Source organism: Bombina bombina, chromosome 7 (assembly GCF_027579735.1).
Source record: "Bombina bombina isolate aBomBom1 chromosome 7, aBomBom1.pri, whole genome shotgun sequence".
NCBI lineage: Eukaryota > Metazoa > Chordata > Amphibia > Anura > Bombinatoridae > Bombina > Bombina bombina.
In genome coordinates, this window is record NC_069505.1 from 182,408,881 (window position 1) to 182,427,647 (window position 18,767).

The 18,767-nt window shown below is 39.0% G+C and overlaps 1 protein-coding gene across 3 annotated transcripts in view; it reads right to left on the minus strand.

The window, feature by feature from the left end:
* Nucleotides 1-17,196, minus strand: part of INCENP (inner centromere protein) — a 133,551-nt gene extending 116,355 nt beyond the window's left edge. For 2 of the 3 annotated variants that reach the window (XM_053720460.1, XM_053720457.1), the window contains exons 1-2: nucleotides 17,098-17,196; nucleotides 1,887-2,031 (exon numbers count right to left, since the gene is read on the minus strand). In XM_053720460.1, the coding sequence (XP_053576435.1) occupies nucleotides 1,887-2,023 (137 nt within the window). In that variant the 5' untranslated portion in view covers nucleotides 2,024-2,031; nucleotides 17,098-17,196. Of the gene's footprint in view, nucleotides 1-1,886; nucleotides 2,032-16,123; nucleotides 16,160-17,097 lie in introns of those variants that run through there. The other variant, XM_053720458.1, reaches the window with a different exon arrangement.
* Between the last annotated feature and the right edge of the window lie 1,571 nt (nucleotides 17,197-18,767).

Here is an 18,767-nt window from a genome sequence, read left to right on the forward strand (position 1 = left end):
GTTTACTCCCATTGAGGAATCATCTTGGGCAATATCATTATCTGTTGCATTACTGTCCTTACTTTGTTTGGACACTATGGCACAATTATCACAAATTTAAATGGGGAGACACATTGGCTTTCATACATATAGAACATAGCTTATCTGATGGTACAGACATGTTAAACAGGCTTAAACTTGTCAACAAAGCACAAAAAAACGTTTTAAAATAAAACCGTTACTGTCACTTTAAATTTCAAACTGAAAACACTTTATTACTGAATATGTGAAAAAGTATGAAGGAATTGTTCAAAATTCACCAAACTTTCACCACAGTGTCTTAAAGCATTAAAAGTATTGCACACCAAATTTCAGAGCTTTAACCCTTAAATTAACGGAACCGGAGCCGTTTTTACATTTAACCCCTATACAGTCCCAGAATGAGGCTCTGTCTATAACTAGAAAGGCCCCCATCTGAAAAAGGTGTCCAACACAGTGCCTGCCGTTTTTCTAAACGTTCCCCAAGATTATAATACCAATAATTAGTTAGAATCTGCATAATATGCCTAGTAAAGCAATTGTTTTAGCCCAGAAAAATGTCTACCAGTTTTGAAGCCCTTTTTGAAGCCCTTTATTCTTTTATGTTTAACTAAGAAAATGGCTTACCGGTCCCCATGAGGGGAAATGACAGCCTTCCAGCATTACATGGTCTTGTTAGAAATATGGCTAGTCATACCTTAAGCAGAAAAGACTGCTAACTGTTTCCCCCAACTGAAGTTACTTCATCTCAACAGTCCTGTGTGGAAACAGCAATCGATTTTAGTTACTGTCTGCTAAAATCATCTTCCTCTTACAAACAGAAATCTTCATCCTTTTCTGTTTCAGAGTAAATAGTACATACCAGCACTATTTTAAAATAACAAACACTTGATAGAAGAATAAAAACTACATTTAAACACCAAAAAACTCTTAACCATCTCCGTGGAGATGTTGCCTGTGCAACGGCAAAGAGAATGACTGGGGTGGGCGGAGCCTAGGAGGGATCATGTGACCAGCTTTGCTGGGACTCTTTGCCATTTCCTGTTGGGGAAGAGAATATCCCACAAGTAAGGATGACGCCGTGGACCGGACACACCAATGTTGGAGAAATTGCTTTTAAAAACGTATTTTTGTAAACTCACTTTGTAGACCCAGGGTAAAGGATTTTGTAATTAAACAATGTGATTAGGTCCTCAGAAGTCACTGTTAATGCACGGCTCTAAAGCACATTTGACAGCAAAATAGAGAATATTACAATGCAACATTCTCAGCAACATTTATATAGGAGCATTTAGAAATATATTTTTCCCCCAGAGATTTTACTTCTAGAAGAATTTGATGTAAATCCTGGTGCCTAATATAACAGACATAAGTCAATTAAAAGGAACAGGAAACAGCAAAATTCTTACGATTTGGATAGAACATACAATTTAACAACTTTCCAATTTACTTCTATTATCAAATTTGCTTCATTATCTTCTTATCCTTTGCTGAACGAACACAATTTCTCTACTTGCAGCAAGATTAATACATCTAGTCAGCCAATGACAAGAGAAATGTGTGCAGGCACTAATTAGCAGCAGCTCCGACTAGTGTAGGATATGTGTGTATTATTTTTCAACAAGGAATACAGAGAGAACAAAGCGCATTTGATATGGGAAGTTAATTTATAAAGTATGTTAAAATGACGTGCTCTGAAACATGCATGTTTAACTTTCTTTCCAATCCCTTTAACCCTGCCCGTAAGTGGCTTAGTGTGCGATACATGTAGGCATAATGCTTACCTAGCCCACTGTGTAGGGAAAATAAAAAGTTACTCTATTTAACAGCCAAGTCTGCCGACATTTTTTCTTGCAAAATAAACTCACGTGCTGAACATCTTTCTGGCTTCCTCCCCAATCTCGAGCAGCCAAAGCATGTGCTTGTTTTCCAGTACCCACAAGAACTCTTCTGTCTTGCGGGAACATACATGCAGGAGGTTGGAGACGCCCTCCATGTTTGTCATGGTGCAACCTGTTGGAGAGAAAACTAATCAAGTATTTACACAGAACAATTGTGCAACATAATCAAGTTAACTTTCCGTAATTTGCCAGATAATTGCTGGCGATGTAGAAGATGCCTTACTTAAACGCCAACACAGCGCATACACACAACATGCAGCAGTCTTAGCATTCAGGGATAGGTGTAGCAGGGCTCATCATTTATAACAACCCCAGTTGCTGTTATTGATAACGCCTTATGAATTTAAGAGCGCTTGAATCTCAGGACTGTTTCAGAATACTAGTATGTATTTGTAGAGCACCAACAGATTCTGCAGCGCTATATTAAGAATGTTACAAATACTGTATGTATATGAAAAAAAACAAACAAAAAAAAAACCTCTGAAATGTGTGATTACTACCTTTGTTTCAAATCTCATTGCTACAATCTCTTCCCATCTAGCTTGGCAGAAATCTTTTAAATTGCTAAATGTAACCTCATCTCACTACCTTTATACACAATTTAACCATACTATAGTCACTAACCATGACTTGTGGTGTTTTATGACCATGATAAAGGTGATTTGAACTAATCTAACTGCATTAAGTATTACAAACATTGGGCATATACTGTATGTAAAGTCATTGGAAGTGGTTTGCTGGTAATACAGAGGCAGAACTTCATTTTCTGCAACACAATTTATAGTGAATTTTTTTCTGTTGGTCATTTTAAAATCAAGTCTTAAATTAGGTAGGTACACTAAATCACCAGCTTAATTGAATTGTGTCAATTAGAGAGTAAAGCAATTTTTTTTTTTTTTTAATTTAGAGTATTATTAGTGTTGCAGTTGAAAATCGCATTGCAAATTAGCTGCAGAAATAAAAATCTTGAACAATTTGTTTCCTTTTTCTCTCTTGTACTAATATCACAAGGTAGAAATGTAGTAATAAAAAAGGTGCATCTTACATTCAGAAGTCACAGCTTTGCAGATCAGGAAAAGCTGGGAGTTGAAAAAAAAAAAATCCCAGAGAGCCAGTCACCAATCTGCTGCTTTGCAGCCCTCTTTCGTATTTGGCTGTTCTCTTCAACCAGCACTTTTCTCTGGATGCAAGTAAAACCTACACAGTGCAGTCAAGAGCACAGCGCTGTTTGAAGAGAACAGTCTAATGTTTAGCAAAAGTGAAAGCGCTAACAGTTCCTGCATGTGCCCTGTTCTTTCTGCAGAAATGCTGCATTTGCAGAAACTTTTCTTCTAGTGCCTGCCTCTGAGAACACAAATACATACACAAACCTATTTTTGGACTTATGTTGTTGAGCACAGCATTTATGCACACTTTATTTGAAATCTAAATTCTATATATCTATATTTTAGGAGACAACCCAAAGTATTGATCTAGGCCCATTTTGGTATATTTCATGCCACCATTTCACCGCCAAATGCAAAAAAAAAAACAAAAAAAAAAAAAAAAAACACAAAAACAAAAAACAACAACGTTAACTCTCACAATTGTAGGTTTCACACTGAAATTATTTACAAACATGGCACAAATGGTTGTAAATGCTTCTCTGGGATCCCCTTTGTTCAGAAATAGCAGACATATGGCTTGGTGTTGCTTTTTGGCAATTAGAAGGCCGCTAAATGCCGCTGTGCACCACACTTGTATTATGCCCAGCAGTAAGGGGGTTAATTAGGTAGCTTGTAGGGTTAGCTTTAGTGTAGAGATCAGCTTTCCAAATCCCACTCCCTGATCCCTCCCTGACCGCCCTCAAACAGCTGTCTTCCCTGCCCCACCTCACAATTTTCACCGCCAACTTAAGTACTGGCAGAAAGTCTGCCAGTATGAAAACGAGCCTTTTATTTTAAATATATTTGCTGCAATGTAGATTACCCCTAACCCGCCCCCAAAAAAGCTCTCTAACCCTCTGCCTTTTTGCCGCCATCTTATGTACTGGCAGCTGTCTAACAGTACCTAGTTTGCTGCCTATTTTAAAAAAAACAAAACATTTTTTTCCTGTAGTGTAGCTGCCCCCATTCAATACCCTTCCCGTTAACTGATCCCACATGGGATCTCCCTATTTCCCCTACTTCCGTCTCCGCCCTCAATAATGCATTTATTTTTTTTTAAATACCCTGTAGCGTGACCGAGCGTTCCCATCCACTCCAGCGATGGGCTGCCCACCCACCTCCCTCCTTACCCTCCCACGATCAGAAAGCCAATAAATGAGCCCAGCACCCTTCAGTAGCAGTTTTTTTATGATGGTGCACAGGGTAAGGAGTTAACTGCTACCCCCAAACCAATATTGAAATCAAAGAAGTCCACAGCACCAAACGTATAAGTTTTATTCCTTTATTATCAAAGATGTGACGTTTTGGCCCTTCTGGCCCTAGCCATGCATATAAAAACATAATTTATGCTTACCTGATAAATTTATTTCTCTTGTAGTGTATCCAGTCCACGGATCATCCATTACTTGTGGGATATTCTCCTTCCCAACAGGAAGTTTGCAAGAGGATTACCCACAGCAGAGCTGCTATATAGCTCCTCCTTTAACTGCCATATCCAGTCATTCGACCGAAACAAGCAGAGAAAGGAGAAACCATAGGGTGCAGTGGTGACTGTAGTTTAATTAAAATTTAGACCTGCCTGAAAAGGACAGGGCGGGCCGTGGACTGGATACACTACAAGAGAAATAAATTTATCAGGTAAGCATAAATTGTGTTTTCTCTTGTAAGGTGTATCCAGTCCACGGATCATCCATTACTTGTGGGATACCAATACCAAAGCTAAAGTACACAGATGATGGGAGGGACAAGGCAGGAGCCACTGCCTGTAGAACCTGTCTCCCAAAAACAGCCTCCGAAGAAGCAAAAGTATCAAATTTGTAAAATTTTGAAAAGGTATGAAGCGAAGACCAAGTCGCAGCCTTGCAAATCTGTTCAACAGAAGCCTCATTTTTAAAGGCCCAGGTGGAAGCCACAGCTCTAGTAGAATGAGCTGTAATCCTTTCAGGGGGCTGCTGTCCAGCAGTCTCATAGGCTAAACGGATTATACTCCGAAGCCAAAAAGAGAGGTTGCCGAGGCCTTTTGACCTCTCCTCTGTCCAGAATAAACAAACAGGTTAGATGTTTGATGAAAATCTTTAGTAGCCTGTAAGTAAAACGTCAAGGCACGGACTACGTCTAGATTATGCAAAAGACGTTCCTTCTTTGAAGGATTAGGACACAATGATGGAACAACAATCTCTTGATTGATATTCTTGTTAGAAACCACCTTGGGTAAAAACCCAGGTTTTGTACGCAGAACTACTTTATCTGAATGAAAGATCAGATAAGGAGAATCACAATGTAAGGCAGATAACTCAGACTCTTCGAGCCGAGGAAATAGCCATCAGAAACAGAACTTTCCATGATAGAAGTTTGATATCAATAGAATGAAGGGGTTCAAACGGAACCCCTTGAAGAACTTTAAGAACCAAGTTTAAGCTCCATGGAGGAGCAACAGGTTTAAACACAGGCTTAATTCTAACTAAAGCCTGACAAAATGCCTGAACGTCTGGAACTGCCAGACGCTTGTGTAAAAGAATAGCATCTGTCCCTTTAAAGAACTAGCTGATAATCCTTTGTCCAAACCCTCTTGGAGGAAGGACAATATCCTAGGAATCCTAACCCTACTCCATCAGTAATTCTTGGATTCACACCAATGAAGATATTTACGCCATATCTTGTGGTAGATTTTCCTGGCGACAGGCTTTCGTGCCTGTATTAAGGTATCAATGACTGACTGAGAAGCCACGCTTTGATAGGATCAAGCGTTCAATCTCCATGCAGTCAGTCTCAGAGAAATTAGATTCGGATGATTGAAAGGACTATTAGAAGTTCTTGTCTCAAAGGCAGAGTCCATGGTGGAAAGGATGATATGTCCACCAGATCTGCATACCAGGTCCTGCGTGGCCACGCAGGCGCTATCAGAATCACTGATGCTCTCTCCTGTTTGATTTTGGCAATCAGTCGAGGGAGCAGAGGAAACGGTGGAAACACATAAGCCAGGTTGAAGAACCAAGGAGCTGCTAGAGCATCTATCAGCGCCGCTTCTGGGTCCCTGGACCTGGATCCGTAACAAGGAAGCTTGGCGTTCTGGCGAGACGCCACGAGATCCAGTTCTGGTTTGCCCCAACAATGGACCAAGTGAGCAAACACCTCCGGATGGAGCTCCCACTCCCCCGGATGAAAAGCCTGGGATATGGATCGCTGATAGGTGGCAAGAGTGAGTCTCTGCCCAGCGAATTATCTTGGAGACTTCTGACATCGCTAGGGAACTCCTGGTTCCCCCTTGATGGTTGATGTAAGCCACAGTCGTGATGTTGTCCGACTGAAATCTGATGAACCTCAGTGTTGCTAACTGAGGCCAAGCTAGAAGAGCATTGAATATTGCTCTTAACTCCAGAATATTTATTGGGAGGAGTTTCTCCTCCTGAGTCCATGAACCCTGAGCCTTCAGGGAGTTCCAGACTGCACCCCAACCTAGAAGGCTGGCATCTGTTACAATCGTCCAATCTGGCCTGCAAAAGGTCATACCCTTGGACAGGTGGACCCGAGATAACCACCAGAGAAGAGAATCTCTGGTTTCCTGATCCAGATTTAGTAGAGGGGACAAATCTGTGTAATCCCGATTCCACTGACTGAGCATGCATAATTGCAGCAGTCTGAGATGCAGGCGCGCAAATGGCACTATGTCCATCGCCGCTACCATTAAGCCGATTACCTCCATGCACTGAGCCACCGCAGGGAGCGGAATGGAATGAAGAACACGGCAAGCATTTAGAAGTTTTGATAACCTGGACTCAGTCAGGTAAATTTTAATTTCTACAGAATCTATGAGAGTCCCTAGGAAGGAAACCCTTGTGAGAGGAAATAGAGAACTCTTTTCTTCGTTCACTTTCCACTTATGCAACCTCAGAAATGCCAGAACTATCTCTGTATGAGACTTGGCAATTTGAAAGCTTGACGCCTGTATCAGGATGTCGTCTAGATAAGGAGCCACCGCTATGCCTCTCGGTCTTAAAACCGCCAGAAGTGAGCCCAGAACCTTTGTAAAAATTCTCGGGGCTGTAGCCAACCCGAAGGGAAGAGCTACAAATTGGTAATGCCTGTCTAGAAAGGCAAATCTCAGGAACCGATGATGATTCTTGTGAATCGGAATGTGAAGGTAGGCATCCTTTAAGTCCACTGTGGTCATGTACTGACCCTCTTGGATCATGGGTAAGATGGTCCGAATAGCTTCCATCTTGAAAGATGGAACTGAGGAATTTGTTTAAGATCTTTAGATCCAAAATTGGTCTGAAGGTTCCCTCTTTTTTGGGAACCACAAACAGATTTGAGTAAAAACCCTGTCCTTGTTCCGTCTGCGGAACTGGATGCATCACTCCCATTACTAGAAGGTCTTGCACGCAGCGTAGGAATGCCTCTTTCTTTATCTGGTTTGCAGATAATCTTGAAAGGTGAAATCTCCCTTGTGGAGGGGAAGCTTTGAAGTCCAGAAGAAATCCCTGAGATATGATCTCCAACGCCCAGGGATCCTGAACATCTCTTGCCCACGCCTGGGCGAAGAGAGAAAGTCTGCCCCCTACTAGATCCGTTGCCGGATAGGGGGCCGTTCCTTCATGCTGTCTTGGGGGCAGTAGCAGGCTTTCTGGCCTGCTTGCCCTTGTTCCAGGACTGGTTAGATTTCCAAGCCTGCTTGGATTGAGCAAAAGTTCCTTCTTGTTTTGAAGCAGAGGAAGTTGATGCTGCACCTGCCTTGAAATTTCAAAAGGCACGAAAATTAGACTGTTTGGCCCTTGATTTGAACCTGTCCTGAGGAAGGGTATGACCCTTACCTCCAGTAATGTCAGCAATAATTTCTTTCAAACTAGGCCCGAATAAGGTCTGCCCCTTGAAAGGAATGTTGAGTAATTTAGACTTTGAAGTCACATCAGCTGACCAGGATTTAAGCCATAGCGCCCTACGCACCTGGATGGCGAATCCAGAATTCTTAGCCGTTAGTTTAGTCAAATGAACAATGGCATTAGAAACAAATGAGTTAGCTAGCTTAAGTGTTCTAAGCTTGTCAATGATTTCAGTCAATGGAGCTGTATGGATGGCCTCTTCCAGGGCCTCAAAACCAGAATGCCGCCGCCGCAGCAGTGACAGGCGCAATGCATGCAAGGGGCTGTAAAATAAAACCTTGTTGAATAAACATTTTCTTAAGGTAACCTAATTTTTTATCCATTGGATCTGAAAAAGCACAACTGTCCTCAACCGGGATAGTGGTACGCTTTGCTAAAGTAGAAACTGCTCCCTCCACCTTAGGGAGGGTCTGCCATAAGTCCCGTGTAGTGGCGTCTATTGGAAACATTTTTCTAAATATAGGAGGGGGGGAAAACGGCACACCGGGTCTATCCCACTCATTAATAATTTCTGTAAACCTTTTAGGTATAGGGAAAACATCAGTACACACCGGCACTGCATAGTATTTATCCAGTCTACACAATTTCTCTGGCACTGCAATTTTGTCACAGTCATTCAGAGCAGCTAACACCTCCCCAAGCAATACACGGAGGTTCTCAAGCTTAAATTTCAAATTAGAAATATCTGAATCAGGTTTCCCCGAGTCAGAGATGTCACCCACAGACTGAAGCTCTCGGTCCTCAGGTTCTGCATATTGTGACGCAGTATCAGACATGGCTCTTACAGCATCTACGCGCTCTGTATCTCGTCTAACCCCAGAGCTATCGCGCTTGCCTCTCAATTCAGGCAATCTGGATAATACCTCTGACAGGGTATTATACATGATCGCAGCCATGTCCTGCAAAGTAATCGCTATGGGCGTTCCTGATGTACTTGGCGCCATATTAGCGCGAGTCCCTTGAGCGGGAAGCAAATGGTCCGACACGTGGGGAGAGTTAGTCGGCATAACTTCCCCCTCGACAGAACCCTCTGGTGACAATTCTTTTAAAGATAAAGACTGATCTTTACTGTTTAAGGTGAAATCAATACATTTAGTACACATTCTCCTATGGGGCTCCAGCATGGCTTTTAAACATAATGAACAAGTAGTTTCCTCTGTGTCAGACATGTTTGTACAGACTAGCAATGAGACTAGCAAGCTTGGAAAACACTTTAAACCAAGTTAACAAGCAATATAAAAAACGTTACTGCGCCTTTAAGAAAAACAAATTGTCAAAATTTGAAATAACAGTGAAAAAAGGCAGTTACACTAATGAAATTTTTAGTGTATGTAACCAGTTAGCAGAGCATTGCACCCACTTGCAAATGGATGATTAACCCCTTAATACCAAAAACGGAATAACAAATGAAAAAAACGTTTTTAAAATCAGTCACAACAACTGCCACTGCTCTACTGTGGCTGTTACCTTCCTCAAACACGACTTTTGAAGCCTTTTGAGCCCTTCAGAGATGTCCTGTATCATGCAGGGAACTGCTGAGGGAAGCTGAATGTCTCCGTCTGTAATTTTAGCTGTGCAGAAAAGCGCTAATAGGCCCCTCCCACTCATATTACAACAGTGGAAAGCCTCAGGAAACTGTTTCTAGGCAAAAATCAAGCCAGCCATGTGGAAAAAAACTAGGCCCCAATAAGTTTTATCACCAAGCATATATAAAAACGATTAAACATGCCAGCAAACTTTTTATATTGCACTTTTATAAGAGTATGTATCTCTGGTAATAAGCCTGATACCAGTCGCTATTAAGTCACTGTATTTAGGCTTAACTTACATTAATCCGGTATCAGCAGCATTTTCTAGCAAATTCCATCCCTAGAAAAATTTTAACTGCACATACCTTATTGCAGGATAACCTGCACGCCATTCCCCCTCTGAAGTTACCTCACTCCTCAGACATATGTGAGAACGGCAGTGGATCTTAGTTACTTCTACTAAGATCATAGAAAATGCAGGCAGATTCTTCTTCTTCTAGGTACACTCCGGTACCATTTAAAAATAATAAACTTTTGATTGAAGAAAAAAAAAAAAAAAAAAAACTAACTATAATACACCACTCTCCTCTTACTACCTCCATCTTTGTTGAGAGTTGCAAGAGAATGACTGGATATGGCAGTTAGGGGAGGAGCTATATAGCAGCTCTGCTGTGGGTGATCCTCTTGCAACTTCCTGTTGGGAAGGAGAATATCCCACAAGTAATGGATGATCCATGGACTGGATACACTTAACAAGAGAAATATATAAAATGGCTGATCAATTAACAGTTAATTACAAACACAAATTTCATGTATCAGATACTCCACCTAGTGGTACCCTTTACTTTATTACTCCAATTCCTTTAATGCCACCACCATTAAAAACAAGACTAATAGAAAGGTAACATAACAGCAATAATCTATCTCTCTCTATATCTATATAGAACATAAGAATTTCAGATCCAATATAATTACAATGATACTATACCGGACTTGTGAATAAATCAACTGAGATGTTAAACACTGAGAAATCCATTTCCCTATTTAACCCTCTTGGGTACATACTGTCCAACTGATGGATCCAGTAGGTTTCTCTTTGTTTGAGGATCTTCTCCCCCACCTTTAAAGGGACAGTCAACACTTACTTTAACATGTTTTTATATTGAAAATAACAAAACGGAGGTCCGCCTACACTATACCCCTCCTGCCTTGCCGCCTTGCTTCTGTCCTAATCAGCGGCGCTAACTACTCTAATACCCGGTAAATATGGATGCCGGACTCCCCCCACCATTACGTAGCTGCCTTCTTCAACTTATAAGCAAATCAGAATCCAGTCCTCGGACTGAAATTGTAGGCGGACCTCCGTTTTGTTATTTTCAATATAAAAACATGTTAAAGTAAGTGTTGACTGTCCCTTTAAGTAACTATGTGATCAATAATTTGCCCTCACATTTGGCTTATATTGTGTCCTGCTTGTATGAAACTATTAGATACTGGGGCTTCTTTATTGCCACACCTGATATTGGACTTATGTTGGTTCATCCTCTCCCTACGTTTTCTAGTGGACTCCCCAATATAAATCGAAGAGCACAGATACTTAATCAAAAACTATAAAGTTTCACACGTATAGTAGCCCTTTATGTTGTATTTGCAGCTTGTTCTGGGGTGCAAAAATTTCCCCTTTATCATAGCATGACAATTGGTACATACTAAACAGGGATAAGACCCCAATGACTTCTGAGAATATATATATATATATATATATATATATATATATATATATATATATATATATATATATATATATATTATCTTTGCCGACTATTTTTCAGGGATCCCAGATCACTCCTTAATAGGGAGTCCCTAAGATTTCTCAGTCGCCTAAAGGTCACAATAGGCACACTTTGAAAGACATCCTTTTTTTTTTAATTGCAGTTTACAATTTCCCAATGCTTTTTAATCATTTGTTATTTATTTACTGTATAAAGTATACTGTGAGGTGAACACCATTCTCTTATTGTCCACCTTTTGTAATTTTTCTATTTAAGTAACCAGCCCCCGATTATTAGAACATTTCAAACTCCTCCCAAATCAGCTGCTCAGGGTAATCAGGTGTGGCAATAAAGAAGCCCCAGTATCTAATCATTTCATAGAAGCAGGACACAATATAAGCCAAATGCGATGGTAAATTAGTGATCAGATAGGTACACTTAGAGGTGGGGGAGACAGGGAGAAGATCCTCAAAGAGAAACCTACTGGATCCATCAGTTGGACAGTATGTACCCAAGAGGGTTATATAGGGAAATGGATTTCTCAGTGTTCATTTAACATCTCAGTGGATTTATCCACAAGTCTTGTATAGTATTGTAATTATATTGGATCTGAAATTCTTATGTTCTATTGTTGCATATAGTTTGCTGTTATGTTATCTTTCTATAAGTCTTGTTTTTAATGGTATTATAGGGTTAAAGTAATTAGAGTAATAAAGTAACGGTACCACTAGGTGGAGTATCCGATACATGAAATGTGTTTTTGCAAGTCTGTTTGCAATTAACTGTTAATTGATCAGACTATATAGTGTCAATATGGGCCAAGTCATTTTATATGCATGATTAGGGCCAGAAGGGCCAAAACGTCACATCTTTGATAAAAGGTACAAAAAAAAAAAAAAAAAAGTTATTTCACCCACCAACGATCGGCACAACCACTGTCCGATGCAGAGAGGTCCAGAGTAAATCTATTTCTGCAGTGACCCAATCGTGGGGCATGCAGAAATAGCACAATCTCCCTATTTTGAGAGAGATTGCGGCAGAGAGAAGCCCAGGACTGCAGCAACTTACAAGTTACATCGCTGGTCCTTAAGGGCGTAACAACCCGTGTTGTACAGGGTACGGCGCTGGTCGTTAAGAGGTTAAACTTTCATGATTCAGATAGAGAATGTAATTTTAAAGAACTTCGCCCAATTTACCGCTATGGTCTAATTTGCTTTGTTCTCTTGTTATCCTTTGTTGACATACTTAAGCTCAGGAGCAGCCAATGCACTGCTGGGAGCTAGTGATATATGCCTCTTGTCATTGGCTCAGCCAATGTGTTCAGCAAGCTCCTGGTAGAGCATTGCTGCGCCTTCAAAGGTTACTAAGAGAATGAAGCAAAAGTGAGACACATAAATTAGAAAGCCTATTAAACATGCATGAGCCATAAAAATTTACATTTTGACTAAAGTCTCTTTAAGGATATGGAATTCCTGGACTAAATTATTTTTTGTCCCTAAGGCAGAACTGTTACTACTTTCAATTTGCAGTACTGCTCCACATCAGGCTGTTCTCTTCAAACAGCGATTGTGCTCGGGCTGCACGGTTTAAGTTTTTATTTATTGTTGACTGGCTCACAGGTTACCCCCCCCAATGCTGACCCCTAGCCTTTCCCTGTTCTGCAAAGTTGCGATTGTTAATGTTTTCTCTTGGTGATTTTAGACCAAGGAAAAAAACAAAACAAAACAAAAATGTATTCAATAGACATTTTAAAAACTTTGTGTCTGCAGACAATTTGAAATTTTCAGGTGCTGCATTATGTTCCAAAATTTTAAAAATGGCTTCATTCTTAACACATTGCAATTAAGCTGGTGCTTTGGTGTAAATGAATAATTTAAAATCTAATTGTATTTCAAAAAGACCTTCAAAAATTGTTTCACAAAAAAGAATCTCATCACAGAAAATGTAGGAAAGTTCTGCCTCAGGGTTTCTTGTTCTGACTGCATACTGGAGAGTGGATATCACTACGCTCAAGTCTCGCTAGTGCAATTGATATATTGTTAATTTTTGCTTCACTCGCTGTTCTCATGATAGCTTATACATAAAACTGCATATAAGATGCAAGTGTCTGCCTTAATGTAGGAGTTGACATTTATAAACAAAATTAAAAAAAAGCAGCTATGTTTGCTAATGTTGAAAGGAGAGAGGCGAAAATCTGAAAGATGTGACCATCATGGCCTGCATTACAGGATAACACTGCTACAGCACAGCCCAGGGTCTGGCTATCAGGGCTCTCAAATACCTGTAACATATCCCTTTAATGTAGGCCAAGAACCATAATTGTTGCTTCCAGGGCCAGCAACAATGGGCAATCAATTTTTTTGTGTAGTTAAAAAAACAAATGTCTGCAATAAACAAGTATTTTGGGCAAGGAGTAAACTTTTAGGGACAGTGGTTCTCAGAATGTTAAGCCTAAAGCCAGTAATAACACTACAAAAAGCTGCAGGTCCTACTATACATAAATCCATATTTGTAAACAAAGACAGATGCAAAAACAGATTTCTAAATTACTTTAGGGCTTGAGATAATCACTTTGTTAGCCAACACTTCTGGTTAGGGCAGCCAAGCCACAAAATAAATAACTCACAAAATACAGGTATTTATTTTCCGTCAGTTGTGGTATAGGACCATTATAGTGCAAAATAGATGCTCTAATTTCTAAGCACATGTAATTTTAAAAAGGGACACTGAACCCAAAAAAAAAATATTTTGTGATTCAAATGGAGCATGCAATTTTAAGTAACTTTCTAATTTACTCCTATTATCAATTTGTTCTCATGCCATCTTTATTTGAAAAAGGTATCTAAGCTTTTTTGGTTTAGACCTCTGGACAGCACTTTATTGGTGGATGCATTTACCCATCAATCAGCAAGAACCCAGGTTGTTGACCAAAAATCGGTCGGCATCCGAACTTGCATTTCAAATCAAGATAAGAAAATTTGATAATGAGTAAATTTGAAAGTCATTTAAAATTTCATGTGCTATCTGAATCACGAAAGTTGGGTTCAGTGTCCCTTTAACACTAACCCTGTAGGTCTATTTGACCCCCCCCCCCCACCTAGAGTCTGAACACATGGGAGCTGCAGAACTTCTAGTCCAGAACAGAAACTGACCACAATCAGCAGCAATAGTAGGATATTCCAGCTGTGTGACAGCTACTTGGGTCACCAGCAGTTTACTGAAACTCCTGAGTGATACTTTAAAGTGAACGTCAATTTTCGTGTTTAAGTGCCCGATTAAAAAAAAAAAATAAACTATTAAAAACAGGGGCACTTTCATTCATGAAAGTTGACATTGCACCGGATTTTCAAAAATACTTACCTTTTTCTTATTAAACGCCAGATCACCATTTTGAAACTATGCCCCCACCTGCTTCTTCCTGGTTAAATTACTGGCACGTATACTTTACCCCTGGCTCCTAACTGTTATTCTCCATAAATCTAAATACAAACACCACTGTCAGACTTCTGATTTTAACAGATTTTTCAAGCACTGTTTTAGATCTATATAGGGGAGGCCAACACATACCATCAGCTAGAGGGGGGACAAAATTAAATATATATTGATAATTAAACTGAAAGTAAATCCTAGCGTTATACAAACTCTAGGATTTACTATTAAAACAAAAGGCACTTTCATTCATGAAATATAAGATACTTCATATAGAAAGCTCCTTTTGTGTCAATCGATTTGTTTTTAGCTGCTACAGCAGCCGACGGCTTAAATTTTTTTTTGGCTAAGAGGTGACATTTTCAACTCTTAGCCAATAGCCTTGCGGTAAATCCGGCTTGGCGCCCATGGGAGCCAGATTTACCGCACAGCTATTGGCTAAGAGGTGAAAACGTCACATCTTAGCAAAAAAAAAAATTTTAAGCCGTGCGCTGCTGTAGGAGCTAAAAGCGGCGATCAGTTGAATCAAATAAAGGAGCTTTCTACATGAAGTATCTTATACTTAATGAATGAATGAAAGTGCCCTTAATTTGTTTCAATAGTAAATCCTAGCGTTTGTAAAACGCTAGGATTTACTTTCACTTTAAGGCCCCAAACTACTGGACAGTTTTTGGAAACAATGTTTAAAAGCCATAAATATAAATGTAGCCATTTAAGAGACAGTAAAGTCAAAAAACCAAATGATTCAAATGAAGCATGCAATACTTAAACGGGACTCTGAACGCAAATTATTTCGTGAATCAGATAGAAATTTTAAGCAACTTTCTAATTTACTCCTATTATCAAATTTTCTTAATTCTCTTGGTATCTTTATTTGAAATACAAGAATTTAAGTTTAGATCCTGCCCCATTTTTGGTGAACAACCTGGGTTGTCCATGCTGATTGGTGGATAAATTCAGCCAGCAATAAAAAAGTGCTGTCCAGAGATCTGAACCAAAAAAAGCTTAGATGACTTCTTTTTGAAATAAACATAGCAAGAGAACAAAGAAAAATTAATAGGAGTAAATAAGAAAGCTGCTTAAAATTGCATGCTCTGAATCCCGAAAGAAAAAAAATGTGTTCAATGTCCCTTTACCTTCACTACTATTTACTAAATGTATTTCATTATCTTGGTCCTGTTTGTAGAAGAGCATACCTAGGTAGGCTTACGAGCAGCAGAGGACTATAGGAGCTAGCAATAGGTGTCTACACACAGCTTGCTACTAGCTCAACAGACGTTTCAGCTAATTCCCAGTAGGGCATTGCTGCTCTGGAGTGGACTGTCATTTTGTTAGTGCATTGTGTGCAGTAACCAAAACAACATTTCTCTGGGCAGTGATTATGTCCCTTTAAATTACAAGTAAATACAGTATATTTGCATAATCAAATGCATAGTAAAAATACAATACCAAATGAGAAGTAGATTTTTGACAATTTTCAGTTATTTATTTCCACTTCTGCTGCATCATGTGACAGCCCTCAGCCAATCACAAATGCATAAACATATTCTGTGAATTCTTGCACATGCTCAGTAGGAGCTGGTGACTCAGTGTAAATATAAAAAGACTGCACATTTTGTTAATGGAAGTAAATTTGAAAGTGGTTTAAAAATGCAGCTCTATCTAAATGATTGATTCAAGTGTCCTTCTATAACATTGTTTTGCAGCAACCTTGGGTTAGGAAGTTGGCCATCAATGCTCAAACAAATTAGAGCATATATTATTCAATGACACCTTTTATGAGATAAGGCTCTGTACATCTAACGTGTGATCTTGCACTGTAATGAGATTATTAACAAACATAATAGGTGATACGGACAGCCTTAGATAAGGTACAAGACCCATCAAACCCCTAACAAAAGCGCACCGACTACATAAAAACAAATGTTTAATTCACAGATAAAATTTATCATGGGTGTGAAATCTACACAAGAACCTAATGTGTCATCCCAGCCACTACGGGCAACACATTCATATCTACACTTACGCATCAGAAGAGACATCTCATGTCTGTAACTTTAGTGGGCCTGAGTGTGTGTTGGTTTGAAACTTGCAATATAGCAGTAATAGCAAAAACTACTATCGGGCCAGTGGCATACGTACATATGCTGCTCGTGCACCGACATTTAAATACCATGCATGCTCGCAGTGCACTGCTGACACCATACACATCTAATACATTCTACTAGAAGCGTCAGTTAATACAACTATTACAAAACGTACACAAGCTTCAGTGTGATCATTATACATACGGCCCTTACAGTAACCTCTGTATTACAGTAGTACACCTCACTATATCATCTACAAATCAGCTTTATTGTGACCAGTCATCTTTATTCAATACGCGGTTCAGTACCGAATGTCTACCGTGCACCAATTCTCACCTGTTCGCGGTCCGGGGGCAACAAGTGCGATATTATCCGGTTTTACCCCTATAAGCTCTCCCTGTACAGCATCCAACAACCCGCAACGTCCACTCCCGCTCAAACCGTTTAAACTGTTTAAATTCCAACGACCACTGTCATAGGCTACACGCTCATAGAGGGGCGGGGCTTGTCTGGTAGGCATCCGCTGATTGGCTGGTTTGACGACATATGGAAAGACGATCTAGCATACACGACGCGTTTTCTCTATGGTGCTAGAAGAGTCATTGTGGAATGAAGGTGAAACAATAAATCTCATAACTTGTGATAATAAATATATTGTATCTCCCAGAAGGCAAATTACCTATAGTTTTACCCCAGTGCCCAGGCCTGACACGTTTGGGAACTCAGCTTTTATATATATATATATATATATATATATATATATATATATATATATATATATATATATATATATATATATATAGATGCTCAAAAAACAAAGTATTGCAGTATGCAGTGATACCTTTTTTATTTTAAATATTATGTTAGTCCAATAAAAAAGGTATCACTGCATACTGCAATACTTTGTTTTTTGAGCATCTATCTACTGGACTAACACGGCTACTCCAATCTTCACTATATATATAGATATAGATATATAGATTAAAATCAATTATTTTATTGTTTAAAGATTTTTTTAAAAAAAATTTAATCAGATTTTTTTTAATGTTAATAGTGTGTGTGTGTGTGTGTGTGTGTGTGTGTATATATATATATATATATATATATTATATTTTTTTAAATATTTTTGAGGAAAAATATATGTAAAGATAGTTTTCTATTTAACATACATAATTAATAATCCTGAAAGAAGGATGATTTTTTTTCAAGGGCCATTAACCCCTTAATGACCGGACCATTTTTCAATTTTCTTACCCTTAATGACAATGGCTATTTTTACATTTCTGCAGTGTTTGTGTTTAGCTGTAATTTTCCTCTTACTCATTTACTGTACCCATACATATTATATACCGTTTTTCTCGCCATTAAATGGACTTTCTAAGGATACCATTATTTTCATCATATCTTATAATTTCCTATAAAAAAAAATATAAAATATGAGGAAAAAATTGAAAAAAACACACTTTTTCTAACTTTGACCCCCAAAATCTGTTACACATCTACAATCACCAAAAAACACCTATGCTAAATAGTTTCTAAATTTTGTCTTGAGTTTAGAAATACCCAATGTTCACATGTTCTTTACTTTTTTTGCAAGTTATAGGGCCATAAATACAAGTAGCACTTTGCTATTTCCAAACAACTTTTTTTCAAAATTAGCGCTAGTTACATTGGAACCCTGATATCTGTCAGGAATACCTGAATATCCCTTGACATGTATATATTTTTTTTTAGAAGACAACCCAAAGTATTGATCTAGGCCCATTTTGGTATATTTCATGCCACCATTTCACCGCCAAATGTCATCAAATAAAAAAAAAGTTCACTTTTTCACAAATTTTGTCACAAACTTTAGGTTTCCCACTGAAATTATTTACAAACAGCTTCTGCAATTAAGGCACAAATGGTTGTAAATGCTTCTTTGGGATCCCCTTTGTTCAGAAATAGCAGACTTATATGGCTTTGTGGTTGCTTTTTGGTAAGTAGAAGGCCGCTAAATGCTGCTG